The following is a 15,271-nucleotide window of genomic DNA, read 5'->3' on the forward strand; positions in this document are numbered from 1 at the left end:
AGACCCCATTTATAGTAGCAGCAAAATATATAAAATTCTGTAGATAAAATTAACAAGAAATGGGCAAACCCCAAATGAGTAAACTTTTAAATACACCTGAAAGGCAGAAACGTAGATTTGAACAGATGGAAATATATGCCTTGTCCTTAGATAAGGGGGAAAAAAAGCTGTCAGTTCTCTTTAAATTAATCTATAAATTTAAGATGATCCCTAAATAAATACCAATGGGTTTCTTTCTTTATTTTCCTGAAGCCAGGCAGGTTCATTATAATGTTCAGAGGGGAGCGGGTGTGGCCGCAGCTGTTGAGCACCACCTTCCCACAGGGGAGGTCCTGGGTTCAATCCTTGGTGCCTCCTAAAAAACTAAAAAACAAATAGCAAGTAAAACAAATGAAAAAAACAACTCAGGGGAGCCATTTGAGTGCCAGCTTCCCACATATGAGGTTTGGGGCTCAATCCCCTGCCTAGGTACCTAAAAAAAAAGCAAAAAAACGAAAGGTAGAATAGCCATATTGGGATAAGCTCCACCTGATATTAAAACGTGTAAACCTAAATATTCAAAACAGTGTAATATTGACCCGTGAACAGGCAGAATAACCAATGGGGCAGAGAAGAAAGTCTAGAATAAGACCTAAGTGTGTATGAACCTTAGACCATGGTAAAGGAGACAATCTTAAGTGAATTTAAATAAATGGTGTTGGGGCAACTGGTAGCCAATTGGAAAAATATAAAATCGAGTTCCTACCTCATACCATATACCAGGATAAATTCCAAATATGTTAGAAATTTTTATTGTAAAATTAAAACCATTCAAGTACCAAAAGAAAACTTTTATAGATTTCTTTATGATCTAGGAAAGGGGAAATCTTCCTAATTATGCCTCAGAAGTCAAAAGCAATAAATTTACCTACATAAAAATAAAAAATAAACCTTTTAAAAAAACATAAGCAAAGCCAAAAGTTACCAAAACAAAAAACCTGAGAAAAAATATTTGTAACCTAAATAATGGAAGGAGAGTTGATTTCCCTATTTTATAAAGAGCTCCTAAAAATTGAGAAGTAAAAGATCAACACCTTCTAGAAAAATGGGGAAAACATTAAGAAAAAAAGAAAACAAAATCCTTAAACTTGTAAACTTAACTGAAACAGATGAACTTAACCAAATACTGTATTAATATTATGACTTAGTTACTTAGGAAAATAATTCATTTCAGTGAATCTGGAACCCAGTATTTGAACCAAACACCGTTAGTAGATTATATTTTAAAGACAAAAAGAGCTGCAAAGAAATTATAAACTTCATTCAGTGGCTTTATTGATGAAAACTAAGTTGCATTGTGATTTTTGCACCTGTTGTGGAATGTAACACTTCAGTAATTATGTTAATGTGGTCAAAAACAAAACCTTCAGTGAAAGAGGAAAAAAATAAAAAGAAATTAGAGGAATTAAGTTAAAACTATATAATGTTAAATTTTAAGTGGAAAAATACCAGAGTTAGTTGATTAGTTCGTGTTTTATTTCTTAAATATGTGGTTTCTAGCTCTTTTTCTGAAAAGATCTAGAAACAAATGACAAACCCGGTAGCAATAAGCACCCCCTGACACCCAGATTGTTGTTTCTAAGTGCTGCACCCTACAAAAAAGGTTTCAGGGCTCCTTAAAGAAATGTCTGATCAACTTCTGGTACAGGAAAGTTAAGCTGATAGGATCATGTGGAAACGGCACAGTAAGCAGCTTGAAGGGACCGCTGACCAAAGCATCAAAGAGAATGGCTAATCACATGATGGAGAGAGAGAGAGAGAAAGCAAACCTGTATATATATAATAGTCATTATTGGCTATCGTTGGACGTGCTAGAGCACCAACCAGTTCCTTACTCTGAAAATCGGTAATTAATGGGAAAGAATTAAGCATTTACCCTATCACCTCTCTATGGATCATATTTCATAGTAACCAAATAGCCCTGGCTTGAGGGAAATTTCTTCTCTACCAAAGAATTCCAGCTAATAAATGTAGAGAAAATGAGAGGATTTAAAATGTTATGAGAAAAGTTGATTGGAACTTGACCATGGAAGGATCAGGTTGCCACCAGCTGAACCCACTGAGCAGCATCATTAAAAGTTGCATAAACAGACATTATATGCTTCCAAATGTGATATAATGTGAAATATACAACACCCACTTGAAATATTCTTGCCAGATCAGTTGATCCTTGTGGTGGTTTGAAACTGTATGTACTCCCAGAAAATCATATTCTTAAAGCTAACCCACTCCTGTGGGTGTTAACCAAAAACCACAAGTAGGACCTTTTGATGAGGTTCCTTCAGCTAAGGTGTGCCTAGGGTGGGGCCAGGGTGGGTCTTCAACCTCTTACTGGAGTCCTCTCTAAGAAAATGACATCCAGGCAAAGAGAGGAACCACAGAAGCAAGAAGCTGAAAGCAAGGAAACCCGGAAGAGAAGGGAGAGACCAGCAGATGCCACCATGTGCTTGGCATGTGGCAGAGGAGTCAAGGTCACCAGCAGCCAGTGATGAGGCCTTGATTTGGACTTTTTTTTCCTCAGCCTCAAAACTGTAAACTAATAAAGTCCCATTGTTGAAAGCCAAAACATTTCATGGTGTCCACTTGGAGCAGCCTAGCAAACTACAACAGTCCTGAGTCTACTTAAGTCTTGAGATCTAACTTCCCAGTTTACAGAAAATGGGGAGAGGGCAAATTGAAAAACAAATTAAATGACACCACAAGGAAACAGTCAAAAAAGTCCTGGATGAAATGGAACATACTAAAGAACGATTGACCAAGTTTCTTCAACAGGCCTTTGACTTGACTGGTGACTCATCCTTGATCGTTAGGCTGCGAGCACCTTGAATACAAAGAACATCCCTTATTTGTCTTTATACCCATAGTCGTCTTCCAAGTACCTGCACATGGTAAGCGCTAAATAAATAGTTGTTTGAATGAATGAGTATGAATAAGCCACAGTTTCATTATCCTTCCATCATGGAGTACAGAGATCCTTTTATCCAGCTTCAGGCAGTAACAACCATCTCTGCCTTAGTTTTTTCATTTTATTTAATGTGTCACAAGTCATTAAAAGGTATTGATGCCGCTATATAGGCAAATTAAATATTAATCTTCAAAAGGTGACATTTCTGCCCTCTAGGAACTTACATTCTATAAATACAGGGTAACTGGTCAATAAATACTAAATGCAAATATTAAAAATTATTTTCTTTCCTCTCCCTCCTCTCAGCAATCCCACATACACACACAAACTCGTAAACACTCATACACAGTTTTAAAGATTTAAATCAGGCAATCACTTTTTTTTTTTTAAGATTTATTTATTTTCTCCCCTTCCTCCCCGTTATCTGTTCTCTGTCCATTCACTGTGTGTTATTCTGTATCCTCTTACATTCTTGGCACCACCAGGAATCTGTGTCTCTTTTTTGTTGCATCAGTTCTCCATGTATGCAGTCCCACTCCTGGGTGGGCTGTGCTTTTTCACACAGGGCAGCTCAATGCAGCACGCACTCCTTGTGCATGGGGCTCCCCTATGCAGCAGACACCCTTGTGTGGCCGGGCACTCCTTGTGCATGGCAGCGCTGCACAGGGGCCAGCTCACCACATGGGCCAGGAGGCCCTGGGTTTGAACCCTGGACCTCCCATATGGTAGATGGACGCTCTATCAGTTGAGCCACATCCACTTCCCAGGCAATCATTTTTTACTGTTCATGCAACTTGTAATATTTTCCCCCTCATTTTGTTTGCCCTTCAGAATCTATATATCCTTCAAGGCCCAGTTAAAATGCCACTTTTTTCCGTAGTGTTTTCCCAGATCTCTTCGTCAATTTAATTATTCTTTCCACTGAGTTCCCCAGTCTATTACTATTTAGAATTCATTTTGTTCTTCTACATTTATTACATTTATGTCAACTTCTCCCACTACACCATAAACTCATTGATGTCAAAACAACATTCTATTCATTTTTATTCCCCCACAGGTTTCTTATTATACTGGTGACATGGAATACAGATGTTGAATCAGTGTATAGACTGTGCTTTTCCTACAAAACCAAGTACACTTTTGTAATATATATAACTTGTTCTGTAAGATAAATGACAGAAGAAATTATTCATTCTGCCCTTAATAACCAGGTGATGTAGTATTACCTAGATGTGATGTAATCTTCCAGAAGCACCTGCGTGATCATGCTCCTTCCCTTATTTGTTTCCCGTTACCTGTCACACGAAGCTTGGGTTCTTCAACCCGTTATTCAAGCCTTCTCTAACCTGGCCTCAGATTATTCTTCTAGCCCTATGACCTTCTATTCCCACTGCCCCCTACAAAGATCGGAGGTTCCTACCAAACAGAATAGCAATTTAGCTTCCTGAAAATACCTTCATGCCTTTTCCCATGCTGTCCCCTACCCTTTTTTACCTGTCAAAATGTGAGCACTTTTAAGATTCATTTCAAATGTTCTTTCTCCATCATGTTTTCTGATCTGTCCAACCAGATGTATATGTTTCCCCATTAACTTCCATTGCAATGCTGAAACCCTTCTTTGTATATTATCTCTTCTCCCACACCCAAACAAATTTCAGAAAATGTGGCGATCATGAGTAAAATGGACCTGAGGTACAGGAAAGGGAGAAAATGGAAAGGGGATAAGAGAGAAATAAAACAAAATTTTTCTTCAGAATTCTTATTGTGGAGAAGTGAGTTTCCATTATCGGAAGTGTTCAAGAAGAGATCAGATTGTTACCTCCTGGGGATGTTGAAAAGAATTTCATTTCTCTGTAAAAATATTAGATTAAATGACTTCTGAGATCCTTTCCAACTCTAAAATTCTTAAGTTTATGAAAATCCCGGAAATAAGGTGAGGGAAAATTTTACACTAGGGGTTTTGTAAAAATTGGTAAAGTGAAGCCCAATGACACCAGATTCTTTTTTATGTGAAGTTAATAAATTGATTTGAAAACCCCATTTTGGCCAATATTTTATGCTTTCTCCCCTGAGATGCAACTTTCTATGAATCTGCTTTAAAGTTGCAAGAATGCTCATTTGAGCTTCATGTCCTTTTACCTCCTCCCCATTCAACTTCTAGTTGAAATGCAAATGAACAATAAAATAACTACACCTCAGTGAGAAAAGAACCCAGGCAAAAAATAATCTATAGACTGCATGGTTGGACTCTGAGTATTCAGCAGTGGACAATTTTATGCTTTAAGACTAATTTGTGTTTTGTGGTTTAAGAAAGGAATTAATGGTTCTCTTTTAGGTGCAGCTATGACTTACCTATGAAATTAAAGAAATCATTAAATGTCTTTTGATATTCACTGAGAAAATGCAAAAATGCATAAAAAAGAAATAAAAACCATCCATCATCCTATAATCCAGAGATACCTACTTGTAATGCTTTTAGTATATTTTCTTTTAGACTTTTCTCCTGGTATAGATATGTGTGTTATAAAATAGGATTATGTGACTTAGTTTTTGAGGCTTTAGAGAAGTGCCTCAGGTTCTCTATAAAGAATTCATTATATACTTCTTCAAAATGGTTGTCTTTTTCAAATGTGTTTAAGTTATTTGGGTCTGGAAAAGCATAGAGAATTAACTGGAAAATGAACTACAGACTATTGGGGTGGATGGTGTTTAATTCTGAGCAGTTCGATAGAGAGCAATTTTTACATAAAAGCAAGGCTTCATAGAGAGGTAGACAGTTGTAGTGACATAGAAAACAGATTCTGGAGATACATTTTAATGAGAAAAGGCTATTGGGGGGAACAGTGTTAAACATGTCAAGAGACACAGCAGCCTCTTGGCCCAAATGGATATGTGCATAGGGAAGTGGGGAAAATCTGGTTTTCTTTGCTTGAAAACCAGTATCTCTACACACAAAGAAGTACAGAAAGGGACAGATGGATTGATTCTGTCCTGTGGTTATTCAGTGCAAGCAAGCTAAGCATCCACTGCCTTTAAGTAGCAAGCAGAAAGTAAAGCCTTTTCATGCCAAAGTTTTCTAAGTGACTGTGTCTCATGCCACAGTCTTGGGTGTGGTCTCTCCTTGGGAAGGTCAGGCCAATTGGTCCAGGCAGCCATACCCTTAACCACCATCATTCACCCAAGAATTCTTTAAAAGAAGAATCAGAGAGAACCTTTTGAGTCATAAAGCGCTCTCACATCCTCTTTACTACTAGTGCCAAGAATCCAAATTATTGGCAGAATGGGCTTGAAAGAAAATCTTTTGTGTGGTCAACAATACAACCTCATTATACACAGTAAAAAAAGACCCTCTACCTACCCCATCCTTGAGTTAGAAGATGCACCTCCACTAACTGTAAAACACAGTGGAAGCCTTGGGCACCTGGGATGCAAGACTAGGTTTGTAGTTCACTCCTCGTGAATATTTTCTGGCCCGAGGCCTTGACTGCACAATTGAGACCAGCAATGCTATAGAAAGTTCATAGTTCAGAGGTGGTGTTTTCGTATTCAGTTTCATTTGGTGTTCTAACAAAGTAGATACTGACATCATTGCTGTGCTCTTTTTGTTATGAATCCTACTGTTAGCAATTGCATGGCTGGTTAGATTAATGTATGATAATGATTTAGTATTTGAAATGATGAAGCTTGTCTCTTTCACTATGAAATTCTAATTTGTATTGAGTGGCTCAGAACATTCAGATTTGAATTATTCTGTTTATGCAAGAAGTCATTTATTAAATAAAGATGATGTTAGTAATTTTAAATCAGTGCTTTGAGTCAGCTTTGCTTTTTGACTTGAAGACCAAAAAGATTTAGTTGCTTTGATGAAATATACCCAGCAACTCTCCAATTTTGTCAGCTGCTAATTGGGGATTGGGGGGACCCTACTCTAGTCCAAACATATTATTTAAGAAATAGTTTCTATTGATGTTTACCACTGAAAAGCACTAGACTATGTATCCTGAAACTAGGACTTCTGAAGCACATTCAAAGAGCCTTTCAAGTGTCCACACCTCCAATCCTCTAAGAACCCCAAGGTCCCACAGGCCAGTGGTGTTGGGTGATCATTTATGGCATTGAATTGTGCAAAGAAAAATTAAATTTGAATTCCGTCTCTACTCAAACATAGCTCATGTAAGCAGAAATTAAGGGAACTTCTGAAGGAAATGTTCCCTTGTATATGTAAATCTATCAAAAAAATAGCTATCAACTACATAAGCATAAGGAACAGGAAGGTATGTTATTTTAAAAAGATGAAAACTTAAGCTTTAAAGAATACCCAAAATAGACTTGTTTGTTTTTTCTCCATTTCAGTGTAAAACCTGTTCTGAGCCAAAGCAGATAACCAGTTCATCTGCCATCTACGACAACCCCAATCTCATCAAACCAATTCCAGTGAAACCCAGGGAAAATCAGCAACAGCACATACCTCAGCCCAGCCAGGTACAAGACCTCTGCTTTTCATACGCAGCATTTCTAGAGGGTTCTGACAGCACTTTTACCCTGAGGCTAGTCAAGGATGCCGAAGGTAAATCTAAAATAGTGGGATTTCAAATTGGAGAATTTTTTACTAATAATAATATGCTCTTTCTAGAAGAGAGTTAATTTTTTTATTTTTGGCATTTAGCACACTTTGAACTCATCTCTTTTTTACTTGAGCTCCTAAGAAGATACTGTATTTTGCAAAAGACAACCTAATAACATTACCCTTCAGGCCCATTTTCTTCTGGGACAGGTGGTTCTCAAGGCCACCAAGAGAACAACAACTAAGACCACAGAATTCAGTTTCCACATCTGAGCACCTGCTTTTTCCCAAGTAGAGAGCAAGGCACTGAGCCTATAGAGTGGAACGCTGTTCTTACGGAGCCCCAAGTGAGTCTAAAAGTGTGGGGTAAAATTTCCCCTTAGACATGATGCAGATTTGTCCTTGTTCATCTAAAATATAAATATTATGGCAGTTTTTCTATGCATATATAGTTTGTTCAGAATAGTACACCATTAACCAAACTTGCTAATTGATAAGTCCCGTTACTGATTGTAAATATATTTACCTATATCATTTTTTCCGTCATCATGCCTCATTCAGGGTTTTACTTTTAAAAATAATTGGTTTAAATCAATTTTGAAAATAAACAAAAGAAATAAAGACTGGCCTAATGGAAGTCTTGTTTTAGATAAAAATAATGATAATAAACTGTTCTACTTTTCTTTTAGTGTACTTTCATTGTTCATTTGCATATCATAGAAATTTTATTTTAATAGAGAAGCTATAATGTGTTGACTTGAGGATGACACTCACATTCTTTTAGCCCAGCAATATAGAAAGCAGCAGATAGGGATAGAAATTGTATAGAGCAGGAAGGAAGTAGCTTTGTCACTGGCCAGGCCAAAGTAGATTTTAATAATCTAATGCTCTTTTAAAACAACTGGTTTATTACAGTTGAAAGGATTAAGTTAGATTAAATGATTTATGTTTCTTTCCAGCCCTAAGATTTTTTATAATTCTGTGACAATCCTATTCTTGAGTATTCCCAGTATCTTCTTACCTTCTGCAGGGTTAGATGGACTTCCTATTGAAAGGACAATTCACTTCTTAGTTGTATCTAATTTGTTCCCAATTTGTGAACCCCAGGCCTGTCAAAGATCGTAGGCCTAGTTTATCAATCCATAGGGACACCAAAATAACTATCTTGGGGATGGTAGGATAGAAGACTGAAAAATTCTTACCTTAAAAAGGAAGTCTCAAAATTTTAAAGTTTATTATAATTAAAATTTTTCATCTTTTATGGATCTTTTTACATAGAAGAAATCACCAAAGTTCCTTCATATCCCCCCACCTCAACAGATTTTCTATCTGGACCCATTCCCAGGCGTTTTTATTTTTTCCAGACTGTGGACCCGGAACCCCAGCACTTGTCGCTGACGGCTCTCTTTGGGAAGCAGGACAAAGCTACGTGTCAGGAGACTTTGGAGCCTCCCCAGCCCAACCACCAGCAACAACAGCCGAAAGAGAAGCTTCCGGTCAGGCAGGGGGTTGCACGGTCCCTGTCCTATGAGGAATCCAAAAGACAGTCGCCCCCCACTGAGAAGCAGCTCTGCCCAGCCATCCAGAAACTCATGGTCAGGGGTGCAGACCTCCACCCCTTGTCCGAGCTGCCTGAAGACCGGCCCTGTGAAAATGGCAGTACCCGGCCTGCTGGGGACGTTTTCCCCGGCCTAGTCCAGCCGGGGTCTCCGCTTAGCACTGGGACTCCTTACGCCATACAAAGTGCTTCCGGAACTCAGAACCTGCTGGCGAAGCTTCAGAGTGCCTCCGGGGCAGTGGTTAAGTACGACCCGAGTCCACCAGGCCCTGCCAGTTCGGCTGCCCCGACCTTCAGCAGAACTCTCACTGCCACCGCCCCGGTGGCCCCAGTGAAGGGTCTGGCTCAGCCCCAACTGGTCTATTTCAACGGCTCCCTTCCATCTCAGACACCAGGCCATCAGGCTCCTGGCAAAGAGCAGTGCGGGCTCCTGAGGCAAGCGCTCCCCGCCCCCTGCAGTCACACCAGCGGCTCTGGGGTGCTCTCCCCTCAGGAGTTGCTCAAGAAGCTCCAGGTCGTGCAGCAGGAGCAGCAGCTGCACGCAGCCACCCGGCCGGCCTTGGCAGCCAAGTTCCCAGTGGTGGCCCAGAGTTCCAGAACAGTGAAACCCTTGGAATCCTGGATCAGCCAGACATCTAACACCGAAAAGCAGGCTCCACTTTTGCAGGTAAATGTCGGCCAGGGGCAAAAAAGAGAAAAAAAGATAGGACCATAAAGCAATGAAATTTAGAATTGGCTTCTGTGCTGTAGGGACCATGAAACACTTAACGTTTCTGTTCAGAGCAAAGTTCCAAAAGCCACATCTGTGCCATCTTGTGTCTCTTTAACTCTCTGCCCGGAAAGAGAATATGCTCTTTGCTCAGCAATTGGGGAGTTTTCCCCTTTTACAGATAGTTCTTTATCAAGCTAAACCTTCCTAAGGTTGTAAGAGCTGAAGATTGGCATAGACGTAGAAAAAACCCCTCCTCTTTGACTGTGGAAGCTTATGGTCTGCTTTAAAACCATGCCAGGATATCACACATTTGACCTCTTCTTGGGTTGTTTTTTTTTAATCCACCATAAATAAGTTATTGTTTATGCATTTTTTCAGTAAATACTTATTGAGTCCTCACTATAAGTCAGCCATTGTGCTGTGTGTGTGCATAATGATAAAGAGAAGAGGCTGCCCCAACCTCTACAGAGCCCAGTCCTGCAGGCTCTCGAAGTAAGCAAATCAGCACAGAAAAACCCTATGGTTAATTCCTTAAAGGGACAGCCTAGTTTTATGTACTTCTGTCCTGTCCTGTCAGTATAACATACTAAAATCAGGAGAAGGAGTGTGCTCTTTACACACTCACACACAAAATCGCCAATTGCCAGAGGGGGAAAATTGTTGTAACTTTTAGAAATATTCTATCCTCAGGAAGGATGGTTCCCTCTTGCCTTCAGTCCCTTGGAAGAGTGCCAAAATCCTTGCAACTTCTGCAAGAAAATCCCAAGTTATTGTTCCTCTGCCTCTTGATGACATCTGGAGATCTGGCTCTGGATCCTTTTTCCCTTTTAATTAGTAATTGCATTGGGTTCAAAAATTAGAAAATTATCTCTATTTCATGTATCATCAATGGTCCTTTTCCTAGTTTTAGCATGTGACTTATAACGGTTCCTCAAAAATATTTCTAAGATCATAGCCATGTTGTATAAATCCTGTTTAGGGAGGCTCTGACAAAATGTTTCCCTTTATTATATGTTAAAATCCCAACCTGAGTTCCTACTGCTATAGGAACAGTGTTTGCAATTCACATTCACCCTCTTTTCAAGGTCATATTTTCTTTTTTTTATTTTTGCTTTTTTCTCCTTGATGCTTTAGGACTGGACACCAGGAATGTTGGGATTACTAGCTGGATTTAAATTTCTGCATGTGTAATTCTCTTTTCTTTTTAGTATTCACAAATCCGGAGCCAAGGAAGGAGGGTGTCCGTTTCATCAGCCCATCTCACACTGGGCCCTCCTCAGCACTGCGTGTCCTCCTTGGGGAGCACCAGTTCCCCACACACCTCTCCTCGAAATACCGTGTGGGGGAAGTTAAACAAACAACCTGCCTTCCTCCAGGCTACTTTCTGTCCAAAAAGATGCCAAGGCAGTGATTATAAAATTACAGCATTTCTAGATTGCTGGCCTTTATACCCCCTTTTCGTGAGTTTTTTTGGGGTCCTAGGAGGCTGATAAATAGCATTCCTCTGTCTCACCTGGGTAAGCAACAACTGAGAGGGAGGTCTAAGAGCTAGAGATAAAATGCCACTTGCATACCTAATAAAGCTATTGGAAAATTTGGGTTTAGTTCTGTTAGCCAGGTGAGTTAGACAATCCTGCTCCCCTGAATTAAACACTCATCCCGACACGGCCCAAAATCCCTGCCAGTGCTAAGCCATCACCAGCCCTGCAGAGGGTCTGTCCCCAAATTTCCAGCTTGGAGAAGGAGAAAAATGCCTGCTCTCTGGCAGCAAGCCGATCCTCCCGGGCAGTGGCTCGGGGGGAGCCCGATCAATCACCCCTCCTTGGTGGTGAGAAGGGAACAAGGAGGCCGAAAGTGGCCGGGACGATTGCTCTCATGGCGGCTCCGCTCCGGGGGACATCAGGAGTGGGAGGGGGTGTCCCTAACAAGTAGCGCCACTCACAGAGGCTGTCAGAACCAGAGCCTTAGCCAGCCCTGAGCCCCAGGCTGCAGGCCTCACTGCAGGTTCCCAGTGGTGATAGTAAACCAAAATAGGACAAGAGGCCAAGCCGCATCTGCTACAGGGTCAGCAGTCGCCACAGCAGACTGGGCCGGGGCTGCTCAGAAACGGCCAAGGAGAACGGACGGAGAAGGGAGCGGGCGTCGGGGCTCCCGGCAGCCTTCCCGCTCGGCCGAGCTGTGAACAGCCACCACACACCTCCGTCTCCCCCGGCAAGGCAGGGCCCCTGCACCCCGTGCCCTTCGCTTCCCTGCGCCGCTGCCTAAGCCTCCCTGCGTGTTCGTGTTTGCTCTCAGCAGGCCGTGTCGCCTCCGCGCCTCCCAGCGACGGGGGCGCCGTCCCTGCTCATGTCGCCCATGGTGTTCGCGCAGCCCGCCTGTGGCCCGCCAAGCCAGGAGCCAGCCACCGCCGCCACCGGCCTCCTCCTGCCTCTGCAGCCCCCAGAGCCCCCTCTGGTCACCAGCAGCCCCCTGACCAAGCTCCAGCTTCAGGAAGCCCTGCTGTACCTCATTCAGGTGAGGGGAGCACGGGTCTCTTCTCTTTACCTGAACAAAACCGCTGGCCCGCCGGCCGGAACGGGGGAAGGACTCAGCTAGCCAAGGCCTGTTTGGTCCTCCCTGAGCATCAGAGGACCCTCTAGTAACTCTGCCTGTCCCCCCGTGGCTTCTGTAGTCAGCTAGAGGGGTGCAGAGGGCCAGCCGTGGCTTCAGAGCCTCAGCACTTCAGCAGTTTTATACTCTGGAGGATTGACTGAGACCTGTGAGAGGAGGAGGAGGCAGCCGTGTAAGACTGAGCAGCCCCTGAGTACATTCTAGATGCCACAGGGGCCCAAGGAGAACTCGCCGCCGGGAAGGAGAGGGCAAAGGAGGATCTCGCGCAAGCGGCAGTCTGTTACTGAGTGGAAAATTCGAGTAGACTGTCGAACAAATAGCAGACAGGTAGGAACAAGTAAAGCAGGGATGCTAAAGGCATCTTTCACAAATAACTGTGAAACCTGCTAATTATGATAGGACAGACTGGCAGAACTCCCTTATCAGCCCCTTTTCTCAATGCAGAACATGAAACAGGAACGACAGTCACTCCCTGAGAGCTTGGTGCCATCTAGTAACTCATTCAATCCTTATACGACAACCCTACGTTTTTTCCCATTTCACAGGCATGAAAGCTGAGGCCAAGTGACTGCTCGGAGGCGGTAGGGCTAGTAAACAGCAGAGCCGGGATCTGGCTGGGCCCAGAGGGCTCCTTCCCGCTGTGAGGCACTGCGAGGTCGAGGTCGTGGTGCTCCTGTCCTGATCATTCGGAGCAGCTAGCAGAGCACACCCCACGAACAGATGATAGCCCTTGGAAAGCGAAATGCGATTAGCCAGACAGATATCAGTTAAGGCACTTAGGTGTCTTTTTGATAGATAAATAATCTTAAGAAAGCTTGTCATACCTTGAGCGTCACTGACTTGTAGAAAACGAGCTAGCCTTTTGGCAATTGTCTCCTCCTACTTTAAAAGACAGTGTTCTCTTAGTAAAGATTTTTTTTTATAGGTACCATATTTTGGAGAGAATAAGAGGACTGGGGCTAAAAATGAGCATCTGAGTGTGAACGCTTGAAGTGATCAGACATAAATTAGACAACAAATGATTGAATCTTGCCAATTCATAAACTAAAATCAGGATGAAAATATTTCCCACCTTTATAAGCTATTCATAAACTCATAAGAACTTAGAAAGGGCCTCTGTCAACCTCTCTGTGTAGGCAATGGCAACAAAAAAACACAAAAAACCTTACATTTGAATGTAAAAAAATCCATATTTTTTCTTATTCTACTCAGATCACATGGTTCCAAAGAAGATCCCTGGGCAACAGCCACGGCTCTGAAAGTCTAGACCATTCCCTGTCCCTTGCTAGTTAGAGATTATTTGTGTTCCCTCCACTCTCAGCTTCCATCTTGTAGACAGCATCTTCTGACAAGTGGTGGGAGTCACGCTTCACAGTCTGCTTTTAGTCTTTACCTGTCGTAGGGACACAGTCTGATGCCTGGAGACCTTGTGGCTACTAGTATGAAAAAGCGTAGTGACATCACTCTCTGGCATTGAATGAGAATAACACACACTCGAGGGGCACAAGAGGGAATGAAGGGGGAATGTGAATCAGGGTGATTGCTGAAGCTTTAAAGGATTTGGTCAGAGGTAGAAGTCTCTAGAATTAAATGTCGTGAAAACCACTGATGAGGCCAGTGATTCTCTCACCTCTTAGCTAGACAAAAAACCCAGAGACCACAGGTCAAACACCTACCTCCCTGCCAAGGCCAAAAAACTTTCCATGCCTAATGGGAAAACTGTACCTGACTTTGATGTGATACCAATGAACCGTATTGCAAGTAAAATACTAATTTATGCCCAAAACAAAGTGTGAGCATTGTAGGCTTTGTCCCTTAGGAACTACCAGCATTCTCTGAACCAAACTGAAGACTTCTGACCTAGATCATTTCCCCCAATCCGTCCATCTCTGAGGACCAGTGTCTTCTCCTACAGCAGGCTCGGGCTCTTCATAAGTGAGCCTGGGCACTTCCTGCCATGGGGCTGGGTTTGCCACCTTGCCACTTCACGTTCTGACCAGTGGAAACCAGCAGCTGGCTCTGTCCAGCCTTGCCTTCGACTCCACGTAACATTCCATATGCAGTGAAAAACTAGCAGCTGTTAGAGTGAATGGGCAGAGAGGAGCATCTTAGTCTCCAGATGCCGGTTCAGCTCCGAGAGGGAGGAAGAAGCCTTTTGTTTCTGCCCACCAAATCACATTCCCCTGGGGTCTTATGATTTTGTTTTCCAGAATGACGACAACTTCTTAAATATCATCTATGAAGCTTATCTCTTCAGCATGACTCAAGCAGCCATGAAAAAGACAATGTGAGAGCAAAACGTTTTAGAGCTGATTCTCAAGGACCTTCCAGAACTCCAACACGAAGCTCTCTGATGTCATGTGGTGTTACCTTAAAATGTTTCTGCCTTTAAAAAAAAAAAACTATATAAAATATGAATTAAAATGTTTCAGACTTTTTATGTATAGTCAAGCCTTTTTTTAAAAAAAAATCACATCCTTCAGTATACCTGGAACTAAGAAGTGAGTGGGTAGAAAAAGTCTTTTGCTTAGGTCACACAGTAAATGCCAAGCTTAGATTATTTTTTCTTACCTGTATGGAGTCATTTCTAGAAGAATTTGCTACTCTGTAGGAAGAGCTGTTCTTGGAGCTTAGCTTCATTTTTAAAAATCTATTGCTGTTCACTGAAGACAGGGAGTGTTGTCCCCAGGGTAATGACCCGGGGGCTGAGCCCTGTGCCACAGGTAGGCTAGCCACCAGGGGGCAGTGTCATCCCACAAACTCGCCTACAAAGCCTTTCCTGCGCCTTTGGAGGTAATGATGGTTTTCTTTTACCAGACAAGTAAACCTTTCATTTGTAAAAATACAGTTGGCGTGTTTTACCCAAGCCCTTGAAGGGAAATT

At 42.1% G+C, this 15,271-nt stretch overlaps 1 protein-coding gene across 3 annotated transcripts in view; it reads left to right on the top strand.

The window, feature by feature from the left end:
- The window catches only part of DCP1B (decapping mRNA 1B), a 75,630-nt gene extending 60,804 nt beyond the window's left edge, over positions 1-14,826 (top strand). For 2 of the 3 annotated variants that reach the window (XM_071210113.1, XM_004467715.3), the window contains 4 exons: positions 7,298-7,426; positions 8,873-9,733; positions 12,074-12,292; positions 14,599-14,826. In XM_071210113.1, the coding sequence (XP_071066214.1) occupies positions 7,298-7,426; positions 8,873-9,733; positions 12,074-12,292; positions 14,599-14,679 (1,290 nt within the window). In that variant the 3' untranslated portion in view covers positions 14,680-14,826. The remainder of the gene's footprint in view (positions 1-7,297; positions 7,427-8,872; positions 9,734-12,073; positions 12,293-14,598) is intronic. The other variant, XM_004467716.4, reaches the window with a different exon arrangement.
- The last annotated feature ends 445 nt before the right edge of the window (positions 14,827-15,271 follow it).

Source organism: Dasypus novemcinctus, chromosome 20 (genome assembly GCF_030445035.2).
Source record: "Dasypus novemcinctus isolate mDasNov1 chromosome 20, mDasNov1.1.hap2, whole genome shotgun sequence".
Lineage (NCBI taxonomy): Eukaryota > Metazoa > Chordata > Mammalia > Cingulata > Dasypodidae > Dasypus > Dasypus novemcinctus.